This window comes from Vulpes lagopus, chromosome 4, assembly GCF_018345385.1.
Source record: "Vulpes lagopus strain Blue_001 chromosome 4, ASM1834538v1, whole genome shotgun sequence".
Lineage (NCBI taxonomy): Eukaryota > Metazoa > Chordata > Mammalia > Carnivora > Canidae > Vulpes > Vulpes lagopus.
Window position 1 is genome coordinate 47,793,415 of NC_054827.1, and position 27,122 is coordinate 47,820,536.

At 48.8% G+C, this 27,122-nt stretch overlaps 1 protein-coding gene across 1 annotated transcript in view; it reads right to left on the reverse strand.

Moving 5' to 3' along the window:
• Window positions 1–4,046: 4,046 nt before the first annotated feature.
• SLC13A4 (solute carrier family 13 member 4) overlaps window positions 4,047–27,122 on the reverse strand; it is a 43,118-nt gene continuing 20,042 nt past the window's right edge. The window contains exons 4-16 of the mRNA XM_041751280.1: window positions 26,304–26,476; window positions 25,836–25,890; window positions 22,910–22,949; window positions 21,769–21,846; window positions 19,598–19,782; window positions 16,179–16,298; window positions 15,085–15,186; window positions 13,606–13,707; window positions 12,747–12,844; window positions 12,434–12,558; window positions 8,875–9,036; window positions 7,649–7,786; window positions 4,047–5,381 (exon numbers count right to left, since the gene is read on the reverse strand). Coding sequence (XP_041607214.1) covers window positions 5,244–5,381; window positions 7,649–7,786; window positions 8,875–9,036; window positions 12,434–12,558; window positions 12,747–12,844; window positions 13,606–13,707; window positions 15,085–15,186; window positions 16,179–16,298; window positions 19,598–19,782; window positions 21,769–21,846; window positions 22,910–22,949; window positions 25,836–25,890; window positions 26,304–26,476 — 1,516 coding nt within the window. The 3' untranslated portion in view covers window positions 4,047–5,243. The remainder of the gene's footprint in view (window positions 5,382–7,648; window positions 7,787–8,874; window positions 9,037–12,433; window positions 12,559–12,746; window positions 12,845–13,605; window positions 13,708–15,084; window positions 15,187–16,178; window positions 16,299–19,597; window positions 19,783–21,768; window positions 21,847–22,909; window positions 22,950–25,835; window positions 25,891–26,303; window positions 26,477–27,122) is intronic.

A 27,122-nucleotide genomic window follows, 5' to 3' on the forward strand; every position in this document is an offset into this window, starting at 1 on the left:
TGTTACTGATGAACGTTAGGTTTCTTGTCTTTTGCTGTTACAGTGATAGCCTTGAGCCTAAAGTTATACATATCTGTGCTATCTGTGCAGGGTATTAGCTATAAGCTAAATCCTAAAAGTGAAATTTGCACTAACTAGATAAAATCCCATTTGTGTGTTTTGTGTTAGGGGACTTGGGCAGGTCTTTGATAATGCCATTTCTGAAAACATTTTAGAATCGGTGAACTGGAAGAGTAATTTAGAGATGCTTTTTTCAGACAGTGATGACATTGGTACTATGTGATTCTAAAACAAAGGGGTTCTGTTTCTCTTTGGAAACAGGGATCTCTCATACATGAGTATAGGTTTTATCCCTGGCAGCTTATGCTGGTGTGTGATACAGATTAGCAGCATATTGTGGTTTGCCTTCACCCTAGAAGTGAGATCACTGGCAAGGGTCTTCTTTTTCTGATGGTGTTGTATTCTCTAAGGTGTGGATGCAGTATCTACCTCATACAGCTCCCCTGAGAAACGGTTGAGGTAATCCATGTGATGTGTTGCACAGTGCTTTGCAAATTGCCAATAAATAATAGATATTGGTCCGAACATGCTGCTTTTGGTCAGAATACTTTATTTTTCTGCAGTCACTTTTGGAACCAGTTTATGAACCATACAAAATGTGTCATTCGGTGGTCACTGTCTTGGTTGCTGATGAAAATCTAGAGTATCTACCTTGATTATACCTCCTGGCTCACAAGATTTGATCTTGAATGACTGAATTGTTAGCAGAATGAACTACATACAGCCTTGAAGGATAAAGTTTTACTACCTTTGAGGATATATTTAAAAATGCTACAAGCTTAGAGGGATTCCTTGTCACAGGTAGCAGGATTGCTTGTGTGTCGTCTCCCAGAGTGGCCTTTTTGGGGATGAAGACAACTTAGATGTTAGATTAGGAATCTCTATACTTCATAAACAAAGCTCATTTGGATGTAGGGCTTCCCTCAGGAGTGACTCTTGCCCTTGCTAATGGGCTCCTTTCTACCAGTAGGAGCCATCCAGCAAATCCTGTTCTTGCATTCAGGATTCATGTGACCTGTGACACAGTGAACACAGGCTGCTTTAATGGTCACTGTTCAGATACCCTCTTCTAATGTTAGGTTCTTGCAGCAGTGAAAGGGGGCTCAGTTCTCAGGCGAGATTATCCTCACTAAGATGTAGGAGGAGCTCAGCACCATCACAAATTTTAGGGTTAGTTGAAACTTTGTAATGTGGGTGAGGGATGCAGCGATTGTGGTTGTGGCACTAGAATTACATACCCCTGGTGTTTTGTAGGGACTTTTGCCTCACAAACCATCAGAGGGATGGCAAGAATCACCACAGCACATACTCCTCTCCTTTTAAAATTGTTTGAAAACCCCTGTCAATGTAATTTAAGGAAACTTTTTTCCAAACCTGATCATAAAAGGAAGATTACCCACAGGTGCAAAAGACTTTAGGATTGATGCTAGCTAGGAACTTCATAAACACTATGAACTTGAAAAGTTTGTCCTTAACCTGTAATCCACCAAACAAAAGGAGAGAAAAACCCAAACAACCTTATTTAAAATCATCAGAAGGGGCTATATTTTAGGACTTGAAGTTACCAGGTGATGCCGTTAGACATTTCTTCTGATTTGGTGTTTTTTTGTTTTTTGTTTAAGATTTTATTTATTTATTTATTCATGAGAGACACACAGAGAGAGAGAGAGAGAGGCAGAGACACAGGCAGAGGGAGAAGCAGGCTCCATGCAGGGAGCCCAACATGGAACTTGATCCTGAGTCTCCAGGATCATGGCCGAAGGCGGTGCTAAACCACTGAGCCACCTGGGCTGCCCTGATTTGGTGTTTAATGCTATTAAGCAATGACCTTTTCTGATTTAGAGGAACAATTTCATTTTTTCTAACCCATTTACTCAATTTTCATTTGTATGAGTTTAGAGAAAGTGACAGTGTATGGTTTTTGTAATTGTGCATATGGGTTCATAGAACATATGTACACATGCATATTTCATTTCCACTAAGCAGTTCACTCCCTAGATACTATGCTGGTGTTTGTTTTTCTGCTGAGGTCTCTTGCCTTTTTAATGCTTTTTCTGTTATTCCCCCGGAAGGAACACCATGGACTGTACTGGAGCAAATGAGACTTTTCTTAAACTTCCCATCTTGGACTTTGCACATAGTATTTCCATTTCTTACTCATGAATGAGTTCTTTTTTCCCTAGTGACTCTTAAGGCTCTGTGGAAGGCAACAGGGTGGTGAAGGGAACATACTTGCCTGGTCTTAATAGGGGAGCTTGTGACACATAGATTTTCATGTTTAGTTTATACCTTTCCTAAATCTCCATGCAGCATATTTAGTAAAATACATTTTTTTGCAAGGCACTGGGAAACCACAGAACAGTGGAGTTTTATGGAAAGTGAGCAGGGTGGGGCATTGCAAAACCTGATTCGTGGGTGTGTTTGGATCATTGCCCCTGTGGCAAGGTCTTATGAAAGGTGCAGTGTGGCTGCATCATTTCTGTATGTACAGTTGTACAGGATCACGACAAGAAAGAGTCACCAGGTAAGTAGCCAGGCAGTTATGCTCAGTATTCAGTTAGTGAGGGCAGCCGCAGGGTTACCTGCGTACTTGGGTGCTGATAGTTTGAACATGTTGCTATACTGAGGATGACTCTTATATTTAGATGGACTTTTTCAGACCTCTCTAAGCGTGAAGCCAACTAAGTTATTTGGTATTCAGCTGAAGAAACAGATTTATCTGACATTGGAGGGAACACTATCTATAGTTTATTTACCAAAAGATGGTTCATGAATCTTTGCCATGTAAATGCTAATATAAAAGATTATATACCATGTACTTCATGGGTGACTTAAAGGAATTTCAAAGGCAATTAAGCAACTTTGGTACATAATTGACTTGAAAATAAGGTGCAACTATACTTAATGTCATTTCTCAGTCATCTATAAAATGAGGTGGTATAAGATGGTCCTTACTGCTTTCCATCCATATAGTGTTATGCTATTAGAAGATAAAAATCAAATTATATTTGCCAGGAACCTGAGACTACTAAGAAGAGCCATTAGTTCTTGTCCACCCATGGAGTGGAGTATTTTAGATGACAAGGAATTGTTAGTCATATCTGACATTTCCTGTCCCCGGAATGAGCAGTCTTGGTTAGCTTAAACTCTGGCTTTGGGAAAGAATAGAGCTGCTCTTTAGGGCAGCCAGTAGACCAGACTGAAATAAATGCTCCTTCTAAATTGGCCAGTTGAATACACTAGCTCCTTGGAGCATCTGGCAAGCAACTGCCGAGGGGAGTTTTAGGCTTTCTGTTTAGCAGTGAATGAGTTTCTCAAATGCTGAACAATGGCCCAGAAGTCTAAGTTATATCACCTTTTCTTTCTCTTTTTACTTATTTATACTCCCAGAGCCTTATTATTATTTTTTATAGACTTTTATGTCCCAGTTTCTTTCTTTCTTTTCTTTTTCTTTTTTTTTTTTTTTTTTTTTTTTTTATTTGTGATAGTCACAGAGAGAGAGAGAGAGGCAGAGACACAGGCAGAGGGAAAAGCAGGCTCCATGCACCGGGAGCCCGATGTGGGATTCGATCCCGGGTCTCCAGGATCGCTCCCTGGGCCCAAGGCAGGTGCCAAACCACTGAGCTACTCAGGGATCCCCCAGAGCCTTATTATGTGCACCTTTGTCTTCATGTGACTAGAGTCTTGGTGTCTAGTTCCATAATGGGTCAGACATTTGACAGCTCAGCAGTTTGACAAGATGATCATGATCTGAACATTTTATAGTAAAATAACTAGAGATGCTGACTCGATCCAATGAGCTATAGTGTATATAACACTAGTATTTTATTTGGGCTCAGTCGTTCTTTATTTTTATAAGTAGTCAATGCGGCCTAAGCCAACTGATAGGGCGGCAGCAGTACTATCCATGGTTAAATCTGGTCATTGTGCTGTGATCAGAGCATGCAGGTGTTGGGTGGCACAAAAGAAATTTTATAATTCACAGGTACTTGATAAACTAAGGGAATGACTTTATTGATAAGTTGTGGGAAGACTGCCCATGCTATCAATAGTAACAAAATCAATTACAAGAATGTAGTAACTGTGGGGTATTCCTTTTCCAATAAGACCTATTTAGCAAGGAACTGGTGGTGGAAATCAGAAATATGTATCGCTTACAAGCCAGGGTGGTTGGGAGCTACATCCAGTCATATAGCGAGGACACCTGCTGTGGAGAAAATGGCAGGGTTTTCAGGAGGCCTTAATTTCCAGAGTGATTTTTCTCACGGGCAACATTTAGTAGTTTATTGTGTAAGTTGCTGGAAACTTTAAGGAACAGAAGACATCTTCTCTCCCCTCAAGGGATAGAAAGCGACTGATGTGTTTGGAACCTTCTGTACTTGTCTTCTCAGGCATGAACTCCTCATTACATCCGGAAGAAAGCTAGTGGGACACCATGAATAGTACTGTGGTCCGAATCCTAGCTTTGGCCTCATGAGTAAGACAGGTAGGAGAGTTCTTTTCTCCCTCCCGACAGAACCAATGCAGTGGTATCGATGATGAGTGGTAGGTGATGAGAGACAGGTGTCGTGTCCCGTGCCCCCCCCCCCCCCCCCACGCAAAGGTAGAGCATTCCTATGAAACCTTCCGTAAGCTGAAATGGCATTGAGCAAAGAGCATTCCCAGACCCAAAGAGGAACCTCTCTCTGGCTTCTCTAATACCTTGGGGCACATCTCGCTAACCGTGCACAAAATCAACAAAGCACCGCTCCCAGGCAGAGTTGATGGCTCTGGTAGGTTGCCTCTGGGATGCTGGGTGTGGCTTCCCAGGAGGGGGCGTGGTGGCACCATGCTGGCACTCAGGCTGTGCACTGCTGCTCTTCTACCGGCTCGCTGCGAAATCAGCGCTGAATGCTATGCAGACTTTTCTCAGAAACCTGGAGATCCTCCTGAGATTTCTTTCCGTTGGCAAAAACAGGCACTAACGTGGGTGGTGCTAAGGACGGAGGGCAGGGAAGAGGGCACTAACATCCAAGCATGTGTTCAGGTTGTCGGAGGCTTGCTGCACTTGAGGCGGCGGACAGCAGGATCTTCCAGGATCTTCTGGTGTCAGTTGGTTGCTCGTCCTGGCGGCTCTCGGCCTGTTGGTCAGCCTCTGTTCGGTGCTTGGCAGCTCCTTCGCTCGGGCCGTTTGCCCACTTGTGTTAGGCCTGGTCAGTGATATTACTGACCCTCACCCAGGCTGGAAAAGTGTCCAAGTGGAAGAGGCTAACTCCCCATGTGTTGATGGCCACCATCACGATTACTAGGCCAATGACATTGACCCCTAGGCCAGCTTTCACCTGTAGGACACAAACCAGCGCACCCTAGTCACTAACAGTTAGCAGCACAGATCCCTCCTCTGTGCCTCCCCACCCAAACCCTGGTCCTGGTCTGCTCCAGCCACTGCATGGGATCTGTAGTGGGGCCTCCGGGGGTGACTCAGGACTGTGGCAGGAGGGGAGAGGCTATGAGAACCATTTCCACTTGTGTTCTCACTCCCCAGTGGAAGCCTGGAAGGTGGGTGCTTGAAGCACAGGTCTTAGAATGACTACGCAAGGATTCCGTAGCTACACGATAGGGGACTGCTTTAAGGCAGGCGCTTCTTGGAGCCTTTAATGTCCTGACCCATGTGGGGACCGATAGGAGAGGCCATATTCCACAAAGCCTTTGCCACTGTTCAGTATTTGTTCCTTCCCAAAGGAACAGCTTATGGAAGAAGGTGGTGTACCTTGGGTTCCCCTGGAGAACCAGGTCAGCTGCCTCTGCTCAGCCCTTCTTGGGGGCGGGGGGTGGGTGACGGGTGACAGATGTGCCAGCTTTGCTGCCTTCTGCCGAGGGAATGTCCCGTCAACAGCTCTAAGCCCTCCCACGTCTGCCATGGAAGTGACACAGGCTGAGAGGGGTGTGAGGGTTGATGGATGGCAGGGCCAGGGCCAGATGGAAAAATGTACAGTAAGGATAGCTGGCACCCCACCAGGGAGGGACCACGCACACCGTGTGTGGCCGCCACTAGCTGCCATTGAGTTGGGAAAGCTGTGAGGGAAGATGAATGCTAGGAAATCGTTCCCAAGCAAGTGACTAGATGTGTTGTTCTCTGCTTTCTGGCCAGAGCCCTGGGCTTATTAGTCATTCTTGCTCCCTGGGCTTTGGGTGCGGAGAACTGCCCATGTTGCCTAGCAGAGGAGGCAGGTTCTAAAGGGGCTGAAAGGAACCGCACAGAGCATCTGGTTGGACCCTCCATCTTTAGCAGATGAGGAAATGCAGGTCTCAGGTCAGTGCCTGGGCTGAGAACAGACCCGCGATTGGCTCACTTCTTGTCACCCGGTATCTTTGAAAGGCACTGTCTCTGATCACTTTTTTGGGGCCAGAAAAGACTGTGGTGGGGGATGAGTGGTGGGGGCACCCAGAAGAGGAACTAGGGGGACAGGAGAGTTGGAACTGAGCCCAACTCTCTTGAGCAGACAGGGTTGTGCAGTAAGAGATGAGGGTGAGGGGGATGTCTGTGACCTCCCTTCCCTGAAGTATTACAGGTGACTTAGATGAGCAGTTCGAATGGTAGAAAGGGCCTGAATATCTGCTACCAGCCTGAAGCTCTCCCTTTCCTCCATTTGGTATTTACAGGGCTGCTGAGAACGAGTTTGGACGTCCGTGAACAAGAATGTGTGAGACCCTCAGCAAGGGGGACTGGTCCCTATTTCAGACCACCCAGCCCCAGTAATTATGAGTTGTTTTTATCTTTTCCCCAGCCCCCCAGGAGCCTGGATACCCAGGAGCACAGCAGGGGGTATAGGCTGAGAGGTCGAGGGTAAATATGCCGAACACTACAGTCTGACCATCTGCCTCCAGCTTGTGGGAGTCCAGCTGAGAACCGAGCAATGAGCTGTGGGTGCTTCGCTTTGCCATTGCTGCTTCAAGGGCTGCCTGTGTTGGGGAGAGCTCAATGGGAGGGGCCTGTCCCATCATACCTTCCACCCTAGGTTCCTACAGTTTCTCCTGCTTCATGTCTCTAAGTAAACAGCACCTTTTGCAATGAACATCCCCACTGGTCCAGTGAAGAAACTGAGGGAAACCCTCGTGCCTCTCACCCTGGGCTGCATCTCATGACTATTCCAGCTTTCTCTGTGTACCCCCTTTCTCCCAGATAAGGCTGGGAGAGCACATTATTGGGCCTCATGGACCAACCAACAGCCTTTTTTTTTTTTAAATAATTATTTTTTATTGGTGTTCAATTTGCCAACATACATAATAACACCCAGTGCTCATCCCGTCAAGTGCCCACCTCAGTGCCTGCCACCCAGTCACCCCCCCCCACCCACCTCCCCTTCCACCACCCCTAGTTCGTTTCCCAGAGTTAGGAGTCTCCATGTTCTGTCTCCCTTTCTGATATTTCCCACTTTTTTTTTTCTCCTTTCCCCCCAACAGCCTTTTTGCCAGCACCATTCTTTCTACCACACTAGACTGAGTGCTGACAGACTATAGAGCCTGCTATAAAATAATAAACTTCAGGAGGAGGCTGGGGACCACTGGTCCCTGTCCTCATGGCAGGAAGAGGGCATCCACAACTTACCATATCTTTGATCTGGCAATGCCCATAGCTGAAGACGATGGCGTTGGGGGGATTGCCCACAGGCAGCATCACTGCAAAGGAGATGCACATGGTGACTGGGATCAGAGTGTAGAGTGGATTAATGTGCAGCGTTTCAGACTAGGAGAAGAGAGAATTCACAGAAACATGAGCGTTGACGTTAGGCTTGCATTTCTTGGGCTTAACATCGCAAACATGCTCAAAATGGCAGCTCGGCGTTGGCTAATTTCTGCTGGATGCCATGTGCTACAAGTAGGTAAATCACTACCCTTAAAGGCACACGGTGCTGGGCAACCCAGGTGGGCTCCTGCTGCTCACTTACTCCCTGTGGAAACATGGGTTTGGGATTCCTTCCTAGAAGGGATGTGTCATTTCCTGGTGCTAGTCTAATTTTATTCTTTAGCCAGGAGATTCATTCTTCAAACTCAAGTCTCTTGGATAAGTTACTTTGGTTGAGGTGAGGGGTCCCTCTAGGTAAGATGCTTGCATTGTATGGGATTTGAACCCATGGTCTTGCCCTCAGTGTTGCAGTCTTAACTAAGTGTATCCTGGTGCTCACACAGACGATGGAGGGAGCAGTTGGAAGGAGACATCTGAGCAAAGAGCAAAGACAGTGGCTGGGGGTAGTTTGGGGTTAAAAAGAGCAGAAGGATATCATTTTGTTGGGGATGAGGAGGAGGTGGCTTCATTTTGTAGGTTCCACCTTGCTAATGGGACAGACGCAGCATTGTGTGTAGCGCAGTACCTTGGGGGCTGCTTAGCCAGGCTAAGATCCGGTGGTGGCTCCCCTCCCCTCATTCATGAATAAAAGATTGTTCTGAGACCATGGGATGAGGGTGGCATTGATTGCCTCGATTCTCAGGACCTCCCCCATCCCTACCCCTGCCCCCGACAGTGAAACTCGGGGGAGGTGGTGATGACAGAGTTGTGGTCTTGGGCTTCTGGGAGCATTTTGTCCCCATTTTCCATAGTTCTTCCTCTGGCCCTACTCTTAGGTCTTAGGAGAGATAGAAATGATGATTGTGAGGAATTGGATCTTAGGGTTATTTATTCACTTATCATATTTGAAACACTTCATTTCCAAACTATGGTTGGAGCACCAATCAGTGGAGGCTGTGGCAATAACCAGACGAGAGAGTACAGCCGTGGACCTACTCCTCGGGCCCAAGGCAGTCCGTCCTGACATGTGGGAGCCCTGCCCTACTCACCAGGCTGCATAGGATGGGCAGGAAGATGGTGATGGTGGCTGGGTTGCTCACAAACTCTGTGACAATGGACACCAGGATGCATGCCAACAGGGTGACAGCCCACGGTGGGAGGCCACTCAGAGACAACATCTGATGTCCAATCCACGTGGAGAGGCCAGAGCTCTGCAGGAAGATGGGTGATAGAGTAAGAAGAAAGGAGAAAAAGCACATTCCCCATGGAAGTTTTGGACTCCAGAAGGTCAGGGATGTTGGGGGGCTGGAAGGAACCACTAGGAGTCATCTAATTTGCCTTCCTTTTTTCAAGCAGACTGGACCCAGAGGCATTACTGATTTGATGATGGGATCATTTTACAGCCCAGAAAATTCTTTATGGTTCTATCACATTCAATTTTGGGATTTCCTAGTCATTCATCACAGGGCATAGAGAGCAACCCATCCTAATTGCTGTGATTCTTCTTATGATTTTGCTGATGGTTTGGCAGGGGCTGGAGATCTTCGGGGAATGGGCCCTTCAACTTCAATCTCCATACTCTCTCCAGCCTGTGACATTTTCACTCTGTCATCCAGCCAATGGTGCTTTTTACACAGACCACCCCCACCAGTGTAATCCTTAATTCTGTTTTTGAAGTGTGGCTCTCTCAGGCGCCTGGGTGGCTCAGTCAGTTAAGCATCTGCCTTCAGCTCAGGTCATGATCCCAGGCTCCTGGGATCGAGTCCTTCAGGGCTCTGGGATCAAGTCACCCATGGAGTTCCCTGCTCAGCGGCGAGTCTGCTTCTCCCTCTCCCTCTGCTGCTCCCCCTTGCTCATGTGCGCGCATGCTCGAGTTCTCTCTCTCTCTCTATCGCATGCACTTTCTCTCTCTTTTTTTTTTTTATTTTTGCATGCACTTTCTCAAATAAAATCTTAAGAAATCTAGCTCTCTTATCACCTGTGGAAGGGGGAAGATTATCAATATCTTTGGATGGTCCCCTTCCTTGCGGTTTGTGCAGAGTCGGGGGGCAGGCCTGAACCCTGGAAGCCTTACATAGAGGGATTCCTTGTCTATCTGAACTTAGTGGGAAGATGCCACCCCCCTAGCCCACAAATCTTGTCATGCAGCCCCGGCCTGTTTCAGGTTCAATCTCATCATGGCTGACATCAGGATCTACAATCCACCAGTGCTTTTTCACGACACAAGATACGAAGGCACGTTGCCACTCTCAAACCCTTTTCCATTAGCAAAATTTCTATAGATCTACTCCAATAAATGAGTATCTCCCACTTGGAATAACATATTTGGTTGGAAGTTGTTCATTTGCCAGTGGTGAAGATTCCCTCCCTCCCTTAAAAAATAAAGGACGCCGTTGAGTTTTATACTAAAACCCTAGGTTACCATATGCATTCTCCTGCCCTCACTCCCTCCTCCTCTCTCTTCTATGGTTGATGTGCTCTAACTTTTCATACCTACCCTAGAGATTGCAAATGCACTAAAGAAAGGAGAGTAGAGCCCAAAGCAAGGTGAGATTTTATGATTCCTCAAGCTATGACTCCTACTCATATTAAAGACAGCCTCACCGCATTGTCAGCAGGCTGCTTTATCTCCCCTTTCCAAATTCCTCAGAGGCTATTTGATCTCTACAGCACCCTGACCACCTCAAGGCAAGCTCGTAGATAGCTGGTGGTAAAAGGCCTTCAGAATTCTCTCTGCTGTGGCCATTTTACCTGGGAGCACCTTTTTCTTTTTGCTCTACTGCTTATGGGCTGCAAATCCAACATGGGACTACAGCAATTCATGACTGGTACCTCTTCTAGCATATTAAGCCTTACCCACTGGACAAACGGGAGGAAGAACATTTAGCTGAGTGGGAATAGTACTTCTTATAAAGAAACAGAGCTCCATTTATCACATTATACAGATAGTACTCAGAGCTAAAGTAAAAATAGCAATTTTTTTCCAGAAGCTTTTTTATACTGTCATTTGAAAGAAATCCACAAATTAGATTGCCAATTTAGAGAAAAGCACAACAAAGGATGTCTTATTTTTTTTTTTTTAAACCTTGGTACAAAAAAATTTTTACATTGGATTTAACCTCGTGTCAAGACTGAAATTATCTCAAACTTGATAGGAATCACCTATGTCATACTTGACATATTAAAATTAGTAGACTCAGTAGATTTTACAGAAATATCAACTATGCTATCTGTAGCACAGGCACATTTGTAGTTAAAATCTTTCTGGGCTAGATGCAGTGGCCCAAACTATCAATAAAGAAAAGTATGATATTCTGAACTTGGAAATACCAATAGCACATATACAGGATTGCTTGAAAGATGGGACACGTAGTAGTGGCTAGCAATGAAAAGAATGAGGATTTTAGTTTCAATAAAGATGTTGATATGAATGTCAAGGAAGCCTTATAAGAGCTTTCATAAAAATACAGATTGGTGCTTGGATCGGAGGTGAAAGATGGGGCTCCAGTAATACGACTTTTACTCTGTAGGAGACTGGCCACCTCTGGACCATGTTGGAATAAGGCCAAGGGCAGAGTGTAGTGAGTCTTAAGGAGCAACCAGCAGTAGTGACCCTTAAGGGGTCACTACTTCTTGAAGAATGGTGGAGGAACTAGGGAGTTTTAGTTTGGGGGGGGGGGATGATCTAAGGGGATCTAATAACTTTATTACTTTAATCATTATTACCTAGGATGGGGTTCGAGAGAACAGAGCCAAACAGTGGAAGACATACAGAAGACCAGAGCTAAAAGTAAAGACCACCTCTCTGTTCCCTGCTCAGGGAGTGCCCTGCCACTGGTGGTGTTCGAGCTCAGGGGTGTCCTGCAGGGAATTCTCTCACGGGGTAGGAGACGGGACGCAGTGTCCTTCAGGGTTCCTTCCACCTGGGGGATTCTGTGATCTTAGATGCAGATAGCATCGGCCGTCAGTGAATGGGCAGCCAAAAAGCAAGCCAAGTTAATATAGCAAAGGTCGAGGGAAAAACGGTGTGAACCTGATTAATTTGGGGGAGTCCTTTTCTATTTCAGGAAGGGCTAACATTTTAGGAAATTCAACTATTTCCCACCAGCCCCTTCTATAAGATCTTATCCCAATTCCTCCCAATCAGGAAAGCGAGGCACCTGTGTAGCATTTACATCAGCGTTAGCGTGCATTCTCCAAAGGGGCTCAATGTATGCATGTGGGAGGATTGAAGGAGTTTGCCTGTGTGTCAATTTGGGGTGTCTCTGGACCCCTACAGCCTCTTACTACCACTGTCAAATGCCCAGAAGGAGATGGTTATAGAAACCAACCTTTTGCCAGTGGCATTGTGGCTGGTGAGTGAGGTGGGAGTGCCCACATGCCCTGACTCCCCAGCACGGCTGGTCTCTAACTCCCCATCCTCAGCAGTGCTAGCTTAGAGGCTCAGGGCAGGACAGGATACCCACGCCTGGCTGTACTCTTCCCCTGGGTGAATGTTCATGTCTCCCTCAGCACCTTGGAGTCTTCCTCCCAGAATAGAAATGACTCATTAGGTAAAGCTGCTTAAAACAAACTGTTGGCCCAATAAGAATAGAAATCAAGAGTTACCTTGCTGCCAGAGGCCAGAGCATAGCCTCCTCCCACCAGAATGACAATCTCCCAGGGCATGGTCTTCTGGAAGTCCTTCCATGTGATGATGGGCTCTGTCCCCAGGGAGGGCTCCTGGCTCTGCCCTGGATCACAGGTAGAGGAAGAGCAGGATGAGGGTTTGTGGAGACAAGGACCTAATTGGTGAACTGATGGCTGGGGAGGCTGCTCTGCTATTGGGGGGCAGAAGGGGAGCCTCAGAACAGCCTTGGTGAGGCTCTTCTGAAAATTCTGACTTGGGTATGGTTGACTTCTTCCCTTGAACCTCTCTCACCATCACTCTTCTTCCCAAAGCAAGGCTTCTTTGCTGGAATCAGGAAGAGGAGGAAGCCGAGGAAAACAGAGACCGTGGCATCGGTGCGGTAGCCCTTCCTAGCAAAGAAACGAGCAGGGCTGGGGGCAGAGGGCCAGGAGGGAGGGGAACACCAGGTCTCAGGACGGTCTGTGGGAACACAGTGCCTCTCTTTAGGGCCCAATCTAGAGGGTCCTCCGCCTGCCTTCCTGCATCAGCTGCCATACTGATTTAATGGGCAAGGGTTGGAGGCTGGAGGCTGGGCCCCACTAGTGTAGGCGTCTTGGTACGGATCATGGGCCCATTAGAAGGAGAGATCAGGGGTTATTTCGATAGAGGAGACTATGGAAGGATAACTTCTCTTTCCTACAAGGGTCACACTTCTGTGTGTGTCTTTGCTCAGTTGAGAAGCTGAACAGAGAGAGCTGTGGCCCTGGTCCTCGGGGGTCCTGTGGGGGTGGCCCTGGGGCCTCCGCCTGCCACTGCCTGCCTCAGCCTGCCAAGGCCTCGGCCACCCCCGGCCACACTCTCTCACAGCTGGCCTTTGACCTTAAGCCTCAGAGCCACCTGCAAGACAACTGAGGTTTCAAGAGCTTAGGAAACAAAACCAAGGTCACACAGCTGGTCAGGGGGCAGCATGAGATCCCAACCCCAGACTCAGATGCCACATGCTCTGTTTTCTTCCTGCCTCCACACTTGGGCTTCCCTCAAGAGAGGCCACTTGCAAGGGGATGTTGTGCTTCCTGGGCTCATGGCTGCCCCTGCGAGCCAAGGAGGGACACCCTGCCCGAAGGATCTGCATCAGGAGGTGATTCTTAAAGGAGGAGACAAGACCACTTACTTCTCAAAGAAAGAATCCCAGCCAGGAACAAAGCCAGGCTCCCGGGTAAACCACAGCACGGTCATCAGGATGAAGAAAAATCCAGTTACCATTTCAGGGTAGCTATGAAATACAACAGGAAGAGCTGCTCCGGGATCTGGGAGGTCTCTGCTGGCTTCTTCACTCCTCCCGGGGGTGGGGGGGGCTGCTGTGTCCAGAGCCCCCATCCTGGAGACAGAACAGCCACTGCCCCGCTGCTCTGAACAGCCCGACTGAAGTGGGAAGAGGGCCAAGAAGATGCCAGAAAACAGGATGTCGCCCGTGTCTCCAGGAGCAGCTGAGGTGGGAAGGGAGGAGGGGGCACAGCCGCAGACATTGAGGCAACAATACAGAGCAGGGCCTCCCAGGAGGACACAGTGACACAGGCCCCCACGCTCGGCTAGTGGGCCTGGAGCGGCCACAACCCTTCGGAGGGAATTTGACGATGCTACCAGGAGCCTTAAATTTGGTCCTTCCTTTCGTGTAAGGGAATAACCAGAGATGCACAGTGATATGTTACCTACTTAAAGATTAAACACTGAAAGTGGGAACAACCTACATATTCAGTGATATCCCGTGACATCAGATACATTTTGGTTTAACTGTAGGTTCAAATGTGATGCATCTGATCATTATGTTTGCACTGCAGAGCTAATGGCCTGGGAATAAGAGGACAGTCTAGCGCTGAGTGAAAAAAGATCATGTTCAGTTTGGACTGAGTTTTAGCAAAAATGCATATAATTTTGCACAAAAAAAACAGAAGGAAGAGTAATTACGGTAACAGTTGGGAACAGTTAACACTGAATAAAAGGAAAGTCCATTTTAGTTTTCTCTTTCTATTTTCCCGTATTTTCTGAATGCTCTACAATGAACATTCAGTCCTTTTATAAATCAAAACATTTAAAAAATACTGCTTATACCAGGATCCTTTTGCCTAAAGCCATCTGCCTACACCATGAAAGGAGAAAAACCCCACCAAGTAGGATGTGTGGTCACTGGAGAAAGCCGATGATGGCTGATGGGGTGGTGATTCCTTGGGCCCCCTGGCTTTAAGTCTGCATTTGATGATGCTCGATGCCCACCAGCTTCCTAGGAGTGGCCCTGGGACGGGCAGTGATCCGTTCAGAGCAGTGTGGGGCGCTGACTTCACAGGACATTGGGTCTGTCCCAAGAGGGTGCTGTGTTGTCTCACACTTCCTTCCCCGGCCCCCCATCTGCGCCATCCACCCCACACCATGGCTATACCTTGGACTTGGAACATGACAAAGGGGGAGGGCGGCCTCCTGCAATCTGGGCCAGCTGGCCTTGGGCATTCAGCAGCATCGCTAAGTGCCAGGATTCGAGGCTGTGGAAAGCCCCCCAGCTCAAGGGACTGCCGAGAACAAGGCTGCTTGTGTGCTCACTTTACCTGCCATACTTTCTCTCCTGGAGGAGGAGAGAGGATGAAGGGCTGATTTTTACCTAATGGCTCCCAGCTTTTCATATTCCTCTTGGATTCTCTTCTCTGACAGCTCTTCCCTTTTGGTCTTCTTCTTCTTGCTTAGAGAGCAGGTCTCTCTAAAGCTGAGAAAGAAGAGCAGAAGGATAAAGGAAGCGTGCTTCTGAGGCCTAGAGGAGTCCAGGAGTAAGCAAATACTAAACTGCTGGCTGGCTGTAATCACTCACCCCCTCTTCCACACTCTGCCCCTCCAACCCTGGCTGTCCTACGACTCAGCCTCCCCTCAACCTCTCCCCTTGGCTTCCAGGACTATCCATCTGGGTGTATCTCAGGTGTATCGACGTGAAGGATCATGTTTGACAGACTTGTGTGAGTGTATGGATGGGGGGTAATTTTTACATACAGAAGTATACAGCTGTCACTGATTTGATAGTTGCCTCTGAGTTCTTGAAAAAAAAAAATCCAATGGGAGTCTTGGATCCCATGAACCAATAGCAAGACATTCTATTTATCTTCCCTTTATGTGTTTGAGGATCATCAAAATATGGTTATGAAGAAAAGCTTGCTATGCAGATTAATATCAGAAATAATATTGCAAGAGGAATATCTAACTTATGATTTGGAGAGATATGTGAATATTTCATGCAACTACTATGCATGAATCACTCGTGTCTAGAAGATTCGATAGGAATCTATCGAAGCCTAAGGAATTCTTCTACTTGGAGTCACATTTCTTTAGAAGTTAGTTCAAATTACTCTGTCTGCTTTGAGAGGAATGAAACTACATTGACCACAGTCCCATTCAGACTTTTTATAAATCTGATACTTCCTTTAACCAGGTAGTTGGTGGGGGCGGGGGGTTTGGGGTAGGGGTTACCAGTTAGCTGGTGTTAAGAACATTCCATTGTAGAGCTTATAGTGAAGTGCCAAGGCCATGTATATTTAGTTCCTAGAACCGGTGATGCCTGACTCCCCGTCTAGTCCAGCGCCTTCTCCTTGCACATCCTCCGTGGTCACTTGGCAGCTCCCCCTTGGATGGTGCTCCCCAGGGCTCCCGCCATGACTCTGGAGGGACGGGAGAGCCTCGCTACCTCACTGGCAGGGCCCTGGGACTCACTTGCAGCCCAGGAACAGCCAGTGCATCCAGAACCAGCTGACCACCAGCATGATGAGGGAGATGGGAAAGCTGAAGAGGAACCAGGTGCCAAAGTTGACCACCTCTGCAGCTGGATACTGGCTGGAGGGGAAAGAACCAAGTCAGTGACTAGAAATGGATTCTCACGTGGTTTCTGGGGGGTGATAAGCTAAACGCTCCTTAGGAAGACATACATCACAGCTAAATGGTAGAGAGGACGGTAATGATACAGTGAAACATTATCTAGAACTCACGTATTTGACAGTTGTAACTGTACAGGACCCAGCCAAGAATGATGAAGTAAGCCAAAAAGGACACCTAAGCAACCAAACTTGATAAATCACTGAAGTGTATATACTTTGCACTCAGGAGAACCACTCAGGATCTGTTTACTCTTCATTTATGGAAAGATTCTGGAAAGTTACTCATCTGGTTTTTAGGTCAACAGAGAATGGAAAGAGCAGTCTGGTATACTTTGTTTATAAGGAAACCAAAGGAATGTGAGCTTTGATTAGGGGATGCAAGGCACTGATTCTGGAGAAGTTGGACTCTAGAGCATCACGAAGGTTCCAGGTATTAACTGTGCCCATAGGGAACCGTGGCTTGGAATCCCCAAATATTTGATCAACATCCACTGCTATCCTAGGGGCTCAGGGAGGTTACCCAGAGGACTCTTCATTCCTCAGGAAGGGCTGTGGCCCCCAGCCCTGATGTTGTTTTCCTGGGGAGCTGGGATGGGCCACAGGTGAGCCATGACTTTAGCCAAGACAACGTCTGTGTTCCTTTCCTCTGGAATTGCTACCTCTAAGGTGGGAGGAGATTGCCCCTCTTTTCACACTAGGCACTGCGTGGAAAAAGAGACCAAGAGCAGATTCTCCTCTCCCCCCAAGAGAGAATGCAATGGAGAACGCAACGTCATCCCAGGGACATCCACTTTTTTGCACCATGGCCTGGTCAGGGACTTACCTTTACCATCCACCTGCTTCTTGGGAAATTGTGACAGCTTGTGCCTTCCCTAAGGGCCAGAGTGGCTCACTGATAGCGGGTGGCGGGAAGAAGGACTTTTGGAGCTAGAAGGATACCAGAGGGCGTAAATCACTGGGTGACTCACTCTGGCCTGCAGCAGGCTAACCGGCCTAAGGTCTGTTGCGTCATCTCTTCTCTGTACATAGAAATCTAGGCCCTGCTCCTGGACTCAGGAAAAAGGAATGGGCTTTAGAATAGATTAAATAAACTTTTGTGGGTGAATATGAGGGCCTACTACCATTTACGGCACCTTAGAAAGTGTAACAACTAACTTGTAGAGTTTTGCAACACGGCCAGACTGCACTCGGGGGTGGTCTGTTCACCAACGCCAAGAAAAACAGTGTGGCGGCACTTTCAGACAGTGGAGATCCAGAGAGCCCACCGTCCTTTCACCGGATCCCTATTGTCCACGGAAGCCACGGTTGTGACTAAAGGGACCATGACAGCCCAGGAAGGAGGCTAAGAGAATATGAATTGGCCTGACCACAGGGTGAATCAGGAATCAAAGAGCAGAGACTCAAAGTCTGGACAGAGTAATATGATGTGAGGATTCTCACAGCTCAGATCCTGGGGACTTGGGTCTTCACATTTCATTGGCCCTTCCTCCTCCCATCTCTTACCCCCTCCCTCTCCCCCTTCCTCCCTCTTTACCTTCCTTGCTTCCTTCCTTCCTTTTCCTGCCAAAATGAAAGGAGTGCTTCTCCTCTTGTCTGATCTCTTTCTCTCCTGTCTGCTCTAGAACCCTTCCTGCGTTCTCAGGGACATCAGGCTATCAGTCGTCCCCTCTCTCCCAAATCTTTCATCTTCCTCTCACCTGGATGTCCCTATCTACATTCAAATGTCCTCCATCTTAAAAGTCCCTCTTGACCCCACTTGGCTCTTCCGTTATCATCGTCCCATACCTCTCCTTCTCATCACAGACAACTTTGTCCACTCACCCCCAGCTTACTCCTCAACTCACGGAAATTTGGCTTCACTTTTCAGTCACTTGACCGAATTGCTCTTGCCTAGGTCACCAGTGACCTTCAGGTCATGGAATTGAATCTTTTTGTCCTTTTGCTTAGTCATTCAGCCACTTTAGACAGTATGGCCCATGCCTTCCTCCTTGAACGCTTTCTTCCCTTGGATAGAATGACACCAGATTTTCCTCTTCCCTGTGTGATACCCTATTGTTCTCTCATTTATAGTCTACTTTAAAAATTTGAGCTTAATATTTCTGGCCCCTGCTCTACTTACTCCATATATTCTCCCAGAGTGATGGATCTCCTTCACTCTCTTGGCTTCACTTGCCACATGCCTCCCACCAGGACCCACTACCATCTAATTAGTGGGCCCCAGTACAAAATGCAAATATGGGGCCACTTGTTCAAAAATGATTAAGAATTCCCAGATGGTGACAGTGGACCATCAAGCTAAGGGTGGGGTCCTTCTCAGCATCGTGGTCCAGTGGGACCGTACAGGTCATGTGCTCAGGAAGACAGCTCTGCAGGCCGCTGACTTTAAATCTATGCCTTTCACCTAAAAATGTTTAGGAGATTCAGAGCTGTGTATCCCTCTGGCCATCTCGACCTCTACATCAACATCTCCTTATTTTTCTGCTCCTTTAGGTCAAGGGCAGCTCTGTTCTCCCAGCTGCGGAGACCATGAGTCTGACAATCAGACTTGGCCCTTCCCTCCCTCGGGCTCTTTATAATCCTATTGAGGCTGGTCAAGCCTACCTCTGCCTTTCTCTCAAATCTGACCACTTCTCCTCACTGCTGCCTGGGTTTGCAGGCCACCACCAGCTCTCTCCTGGGCATCTGCAGTGGTGTCCAAAGTTGTCCGCCTGCTGCCTACTTTCTCTCTTCCATGTTTTCAATCCGGAATCAGTTTTCAAAACTATAAATCTGATCACCTTGCTCCCTGCCTATAATTCCTCAAAGGCTACTCACGGCCTTCCAGATGAAGTCCAAGTTCCCGAGTGGGCCACAGGAGGCCCTTGCGATCTCTGTGTCTACCTCTGGCCTCCCTTTACCCTCTACCATTCTCTCCTATGTGCTCTGCTCACTGGCCACTGAGTCCTTCCACTCACTGTTGTGTTGGTCTGGAAAACCTCCCTTTCTCCAGGGTATGCCCTCTGTGCTTCCGATATTGTTTCTGTAGCTGTGTCCTTGGGGAGGCGTGTCCTCCCTGTAGACTGGGTGGCCCCCGTGGGCTCTCCCAGCAGAACCACCCCCACTCCAGTCACACCGAGCTATCATGCTCCATAGTCTCTTTTTCCTCTGGGTATGGAAACGGTTCCAGTTCCATTTTCTGCCCTATCCTTATCATCTCATTCTGCTCCCGACACGTACTGGGTGGTTGGTAGATATTTGTGGATCTGGTGAGTTCCTTACTTGTTGAAGTGTTCCAAGAAAATGAGGCTGGTAGACGTGCCAATGATGGTGGTCAAGCCCCCAATGGTAGCAGCATAAGATATGCTCAGAGACAGGCACTTGCAGATCATCTGGTCATGCTGGGACTTGTACTTTCTGTTGAGCTCCTGGTTCCTGGGGCCGGGGATCAAGACTAGTGGCTTTTCCTATCAGAGAAAAATTAGTGAGTCTTTCCAACCCAGTGTGGGCTGTCCAGCACACAAAGCATGAAAGCAGGGGCACCACGGTGCCATGGAAGGTTTTATGCTTGGGGGTCAGAAGGACAAATCCCCATCCTAGCTCTACCATTTACCAATTTGGGCAGCTCCTCTGAGTCACCTATTCTTCTGCAAAATGAAGAAAAGCCTATTTTCTCCACCAGATTGTTGTGAAGAGTAATTGAGGTAATATATGGAGAGCACTGAGAATACTTCCTGGCATCTAACAAATGGTAAGTGATAATTACTTTTGTTGTTAGTAACAGCATGTTCTATTTTCACCTGAACTCCAGCAGACCTGGTTGCTCTCCGCTTTGTGTGTCAGTGACACATGGGAGCTGGTGGTTCTCTCTCTGGATTTGGAGTAAAAGTCCTGCCTGGGAGAGGACTGAGAAATACGCCTTGGGAGGCAGAGGGAGTCCAATGTGTGATTCTCTCCTCACCCTTTTCTCCTTCTAGCCTCTTGGTTTTGAATCCCCACTCTCTCCCTTCCCTTGCATATGAGGCTGGCCTTCTGTGCTCCTACAAGGCCCTGCTTAGCCTGATGGTGTGGCCTTTCAGGGTCAGAGGTTGCTGACCTCTGGCCTTAAGTGTAGATAAAGAAGCAAGTGGGGCACTTGGCTGGCTCAGTCAGTTAAGTGTCTAACTCTTGTTTCAGATTAGGTCATGGTCTCAGCATCCTGGGATGGATGGAGCTGCGCATTGGTCTCCATGCTTGGCATGGAGCCAGCTTATGACTCTCTCTCCCTCTCCCTTTGCTTCTCCCCAGTGCACTCTCTTTCTCTCAAATAAATAAATAAATCTTAAAAAAAGAAAGAAAAGGAAAAGAAGCAGCAGCAAATACCCTTTGCCCCTCCAGGCCTGGTGTCCTGCCAACTGAGTCTTCGTAAGACCCAGAGCTGCCTGATGCAAACATCAGGAGGCCAAATCCTGGGAAAACCCTAGGAAAGAGGCCCGCCTTGCCTCCTTTCTCAAAGCCCTTAACTAGTGCCCCACCCCCCAGGAGGGCCTGAGTTGGTCTGGACCCTTGCAAGCCTTCCCGAGAGATTCATTATTCGAGCTGTAAGAGAATTCAGATTCTCTGGTCCGGTGGTTTTCTAAATTTTCCATGAAAATTTTCACGGACCTCCAATATATAAAGCATAATGTAGCATTTACTAAGCATACATCTGTTTTATAACTGAAAGTAGACACGTGTGGTGAGGGAGACGTGGATTTGAATCGAGATATTCCTCGAATTACTGACTCTGAGGCCTTGGGCACGCGATGTCACCTCCTTCCATTTCATCTGCAGAAATGGAATTCAAGACTTGCTACCTCCCCGAGCCAAAACTAGGGAGAAAACGCTCAGCACACTGCACTTGGTACATAATCGGCGTTTCATAAATGGTGGCAGTTACTGATGTTGATGGTGGATGTTAAAGAATTGAGATTAAAAAAAAAAAAGAATTGAGATTATTTGGATGGACACAAAAATTTGAAATCAAGGATTGTCAGTGATAGCCGCAAGTTCATGCCAGCTTCAATATCCATTTTGTTTCTGTATGTTGTTTCAGTGGGATAGCAAGTAGCAGGAAAATACTCATTCACACAAAAAAGGTAGTTTTCTTGCAATCTCAGAATAGTCAAATACAATTTGCATTGTCCCCGAAGCACCCTTGGGAAAAAAATGTGAATACCTATGATCTAGTCCAACCCCCAGCTTTTATAGTTGAAGGAAAAAATAGGGCCTTAGATGGTACAATGACTTGCCAAAATCAACGGTGAGTTAGGTGTTTTATCTCCATGGCACACGCAGGCCAGACATGTATGTGGATGGAGTGCCTGGTGACAGCACACTAGCCTGCCACCCTCATAACCTCAAGGTCAGTGCCCCTTGGGAAGCTCGAGAGGAATTCCACGTAGGAAACAGGGTCAGGGGGTGAGTTCCATTACCTGGGATCGGTGCTGCTTCTTGCCCTGGGGATTTGCTGTTTTGACTGGGTTGGTGGCTGTGGGCACACCATTCAGGTTCTGTGAGGACAAAGACCATCCCACTGTCAGGAAGGGGATGTGCTGGGCCTCCAGAGGTGCCACGTAATCACCCCACGGCATCCCATGCCTCAGCACTGTGGCTATTGGAGACCAGAAGCCAGGGAGAGCATGCAGTGGGGAGCCACCCCACTGTGCCTCCGAGACACAGATTCCCATCCAGGTGGTGCCAAGCTGCCCACTTGCAGAGGCTTTCAAAACTTGGTAGAACATGGCTCTGTCCTTGTAGAAGAGCTTGACTTTCTGGAACTTCATTAGCTAATGAAGAATCCTTCATTTTTCTTTAACACGAAGAAAATGAAGAAAAAAAAATCTCACCATAACAAAGTCCAGAGTTTGGTGATCAGAATTTGGGCTGATGTCAGAAGATGTAGAACCAGTTCTGGGGGAAGGGGCGAGGCCATAGACTGTGTTTTCCTCTATAAATGCGACCCTTTGGGGGGCAGCTGAGTGGCTCAATCGGTTAAGCATCCGACTGTAGGGTTCAGCTCGGGTCATGATCTCATGGATCATGGGGTTGATCCTTGCATCAGGCTCCATGCTCAGCAGGAGCTCAGCACATGCGTGTTCTCTTTCTCTAAAATAAATACATCTTTAAATATGGCCCTTTTTATACTACAGTTTTTGTATGGCATCCCCACCACAAGGAATCCCAAGGGTGAACCTGTGACTCTTGGAAATCTGGACGGCTGAGTATTGGGTTTCTTTTCTTTTTCTTTTTTTTTTAAATAACTTTATTTTTTATTGGTATTCAGTTTGCCAACATATAGAATTGAGTATTGGGTTTCCATGCAAATGTCTAACCTTCACTTTATGAGAGGGCTTATAACCTAAGCCCTCTCAGGGCCGGGATTCAGAGGCAGGCAACCCCTCACCCAGAACCCATCCAGCCCTTCTCCTGTCCAGGCTCTTGGGAGCACCTCTCCGCTCCCACACCAGTGGCTGCCGCTGAGCCCCAGGACCAGCTGCCGGCCACCTCTGTCCCTGAGTTATCTTGAGGGGCCTCCAAGTGATCTTAAAGCACCGAAGAAACCCAAAGCCTTACCTTGTTCTGCATCAGAGAGGCGAAGTCTGCAGTCGACGGGCTGGAAGAAAGCAAAGAAAATGGGACAACGACATAGGACCAGAGTTCACGAGATAGGAATGCTGTCCCTCAGCCAACAGTGGTGTTTGGTGTAAGTGACCTCTGTAGGGTCTGGTTTCCTTGACTACCTAGAAGACTAATCTCACATGGGTCTTCCTGGCCTTACAGAGATGCTGTCAGCATCTGTGGGGACAGCATTTCCTCGGAAGCAGCGCTGACCCTCCTAGTAACTAAGATGGAGTGCTTTTTAGGGGCCAAGTCCACTTACATATGGACTTTAGTTCTCACAACAGTGCTATCCTAACAGACGGATGGCACAGGTACCACTGCCTGCATTTTTTTTTTTTTAAGATTTTATTCATTTCAGTGCAGCCCGATGGCTGAGCGGTTTAGCACCGCCTTCGGCCTGGGGCAGGACCTCACATCCGGCTCCCTGCAGGGAGCCTGTTTTTCCCTCTGCCTGGGTCTCTACCTCTCTCTCTGTGTCTCTCTCATGAATAAATAAATAAAATATTTATTTAAAAAAAGATTTTATTCATTTCAGAGAGAGGAGAGCATGAAGAGGTGGGGGAGACAGGAGAGGAAGAAGCAGACTCCCCGATGTGGGCCTCCATCTCAGGACCCTGGGATCAGGATTTGAGCTGAAGGCAGGTGCTTAACCATCTGAATCACCCAGGCGCCCCCATAACTACGTGTGTTTCCCATGTAGACGGTGGGCCCAGAGAGGAGCTGCTGTCTGTCTGTCTGTCTGCCTGGAGCCCCGGGGCCCCTGAGCACGTTCTCACGGCTGACTCGGCGAAGGTCACTGACTCTAAGGGACACCTGCAGAATGCTTATCTGAGGCTGGAGGGGCGGGGGGGCCTGGGCTGCGTGTGGAGAGGGACAGATGAGAGCAAGGGGCTGGGACAGCGTCGGATCGCTGCTGCACCCCACGACTGGTGGCCTCCGCTCCTGCGCCCGCCAACTCTCTCCCACCCCACGGGTCCCCCCACCCCAGACAGGGGGTGGCCCTGGACTGCAGCGCTGCTTGGTGCTAGGTGCACGCTTCAGTTTGTCTTGGCTCGGGGACAGTGGTGCCGTGAGGACAGGCGGTGGCCGCGTGTGCAGGGCCGTCAGCATCGCGGCTACCTCTGGGGAGGGTCAGGAGCTGATAGGGTTTGGGGGGAGGCGTTCTTTGAAAAGGGTTGGTAGCCTGGAAGGCGTAGAGTGGGCCGATGTTTCCTGTCCCTCCTTCCCGAAGCAGGGAAGAAGGCCGGCCCGGAGCCCCTCAGACAACCTGGGGGCTGGCCCCCCGGGGACCCTGCCATCCTCACCCGGCTCACAGCCTGGCTCCCACCAGCACCCCGCTAGGGATTTCGAGGGGCTACTTGAGCTTTAGCTGGAGTCTGGGGACACATGTTTAGGTCCGCAGAAGAACGAAAGCAGGGCATGATGCTGGGTGTCATCTCAGGTGGCACACAAGGACGGTGGCAGAGCCAGAGCTGCACGAAGAGGCCCTACCCCAGAGGCAGAGGCAACCCCAGAAAGAAGAGGCTTGGGGAGGGGGGTGTGTGGTGGCAGATCCGGGAGGGCCTCGCCACCGCCATCAGCCCGGCGCCCTACAGAAGCTCACCCTGAGGATGCTCCAGGGACACTGAAGGGGGGCCCCTGCAAGTGAGAGGGCCAGGGGGTCTCAGAGAGGGGAGGATGCCCGCAGAGGTCGGAAGCAGCAGAGGGAGAGCAGGGCCCAGAGGTTGGGAAAAGGGAGGCTGAGAGAGGAGTCTGTCCCCATGCACTCTGACCTCTGACCCTGCAGGCCTGGGGGATAGGCAGCAGGTGCTGCAGCCGAGAGGCCAAAGTTTTGATGAGTGGGGACCAGACTGTGGACTATCTGCGAAGGAGCTCGTTGTGTTCCAACACCGAAAAGAACCAGAGAGAAGCGAGGTTTGCCTGAGATTTCATCAGGGCCGTGGACTGGGACGGGGCTGTCGTGACGGAAGGCAGCGGTGGTTGGGGGGAGCGGAGCTCGTCCCCACCCTTGGGGCTCTCCCAGTTCCGCTCGGGCAGCTCTCGTTGCCCATGAAGACACCAGACTGCAGAACTCAGCTCTGCTGCACACCCAGCTTTTCCAGGCACTATTCCTCACAGTACCCCTTGAAGGCCACATGTTGATATACAATTTCTGGGAGAAGTGAGCTGTTAATGGATCTGGTTCCCACGAATGTTTGGGGGGGTGTTTCTCCTGTTTTAGCTTCTCTCGGCCCCCACACAGCTCTTTCATCAACTGTCCTCAGCTCCACTGCCCGTCACCTCATCTTTCCCTGTCGTATCTGGCAAGGCCCAATCTAATAAGACCACATCTAGTATCTAGAAGATACTTTGTGATTCTCCGAGCATCTCCGGTGACATTTATTATGCTTTTTCCATTAATTAAATGTATGATTTTCCTAAGGATGCAGTTCCGATGAGATTCTACTTGGCAGATGTGCAGACAATCAGATTGAGCCCGTCTGTCTCTTCCCGCATGACTGCAACACCCTGTGGTTGAGGAGTTGCCCTCTGGATCTTGGCAGGTGGTTCCCAGGTACAGAGAGGAAATTGGGGCAGAGGAAAGTAGTGGTGTTGCAAGATGTGAGCTTGGCCCTTACATCTAAAAGAGCTCTCTAAGGACGCCTGGGGGGCTCAATGGTGGGGCGTCTGCCTTCGGCCCAGGACATGATCCTGGAATCCCGGGATCGAGTCCCACAGCGTGTCTCTGCCTCTCTCTCTGTGTCTCTCATGAATAAATAAATAAAATCTTAAAAAAAAAAAAAATGAAAGAGCTCTCTAGGAGCTCAGGTACCAGCTTTCCTGACCTCTGGAAAAGGCCTGGCGAGACTCTGTCTGAGAGGAGGGCAGTCATACTCACTCTTCATTGACAAAGATGAGTTCCAGAGAGGGTTGGCTGTTGTTTACATCAAGACCTGCAGTAGCAAAGGAAAGCAGACGTGAGACGTGGAGGCGGAGCTAACCGTGTAGGGCCCGGGCTCAGGGCTGGGGCTGAATGGGGAGGGCATATCTTGCTGGAGGCATGCATGGCAACTCCCCTTCCCTCTGCTCTGAAAGCATGGCAGGGCTTGCAGACACACAGGCAGCCCAGGGTGTTGTCAGAACCCTTGAGTGTTGGGGTGAGGGGTGCATGGAAAGGAGCAGTGGTGGCTGCTGTGAGAGGGGAGGAAGGAAAGGCCAGGAATGCAGGGTTACAAGGGAGCTTGAGGTTCAAGGGCTGGTCTGGAACAGAGGGGAGGAGAGGGGCATAGGTGAGGGGTCTGAGCTGGGCAGTGTCACAAGAGGAGGGGCCAGGGGCAAAGGGGAGGTGAACTCCAGCAAACTGTACTGATGGGCTCGGCCTCTTCGGCGCTGGAGTTGCCAGCCACGAGCTGCTCCTCCTCGGCACTGACCAGCTCCTGCAGCACGGCCTCCACGATGGGCATCACCATGGCGGTGGTAGACGTGTTGGAGAGCCACATGGAGAGCATTGTGGTGCAGCACATGAAGCAGAGCAGCAGCCTGCAAGGCAGGGGCGCTGGGGCATGGTTCCACAGCATGGCATCTCCCAGGGGCCACCCCGCTCACTTCACAGGGCTCCTTTGGGGCCTCCTAACAAACCCTATGGAGCCGGCCTAGAGAAGGGCGGGGTGCTGGCGTGTATCCAGAAGGTCGGGGTCTTATGTGGTGCATTCAGCTTTGTACTCCCAGGACTTGGCACAGAGTAAACATTAAATTAATATTTGTTTAATGGATAAATCACACTTCACGGGCTCATGGCCTCAGCTAGAAAAAGCCCTTCCTTAAGCGAAGACTAGCTTTGCTCGTAGGTGCACAGGGCAGAGACCTACTGATTGCTCGACTCTGCAGGCATTAACTTGGTAAAGATGTGTGTTTTATGTATAATGGAATTCTTCTTTTGCCCTGCAGCCAGCCATTCTTCAGGCACAATTACAGTCCTTGCTTCGCAGCCACGTGACCGGAGTTACTAGTGACCAAATAGAGACTAACGTATGGAGTTCACAGTTTCGCCCACCCCCTGCCCCACTGCCAGCTTGCTGAAAGCACAGCCCCCACCAAGCCACACAAGTGTCCCATATCACTGTGTGCACTTTTCCAGCAGATCTTGAGGAGTCAACACTTGGAGGAAAACACTAACAAAAATAAC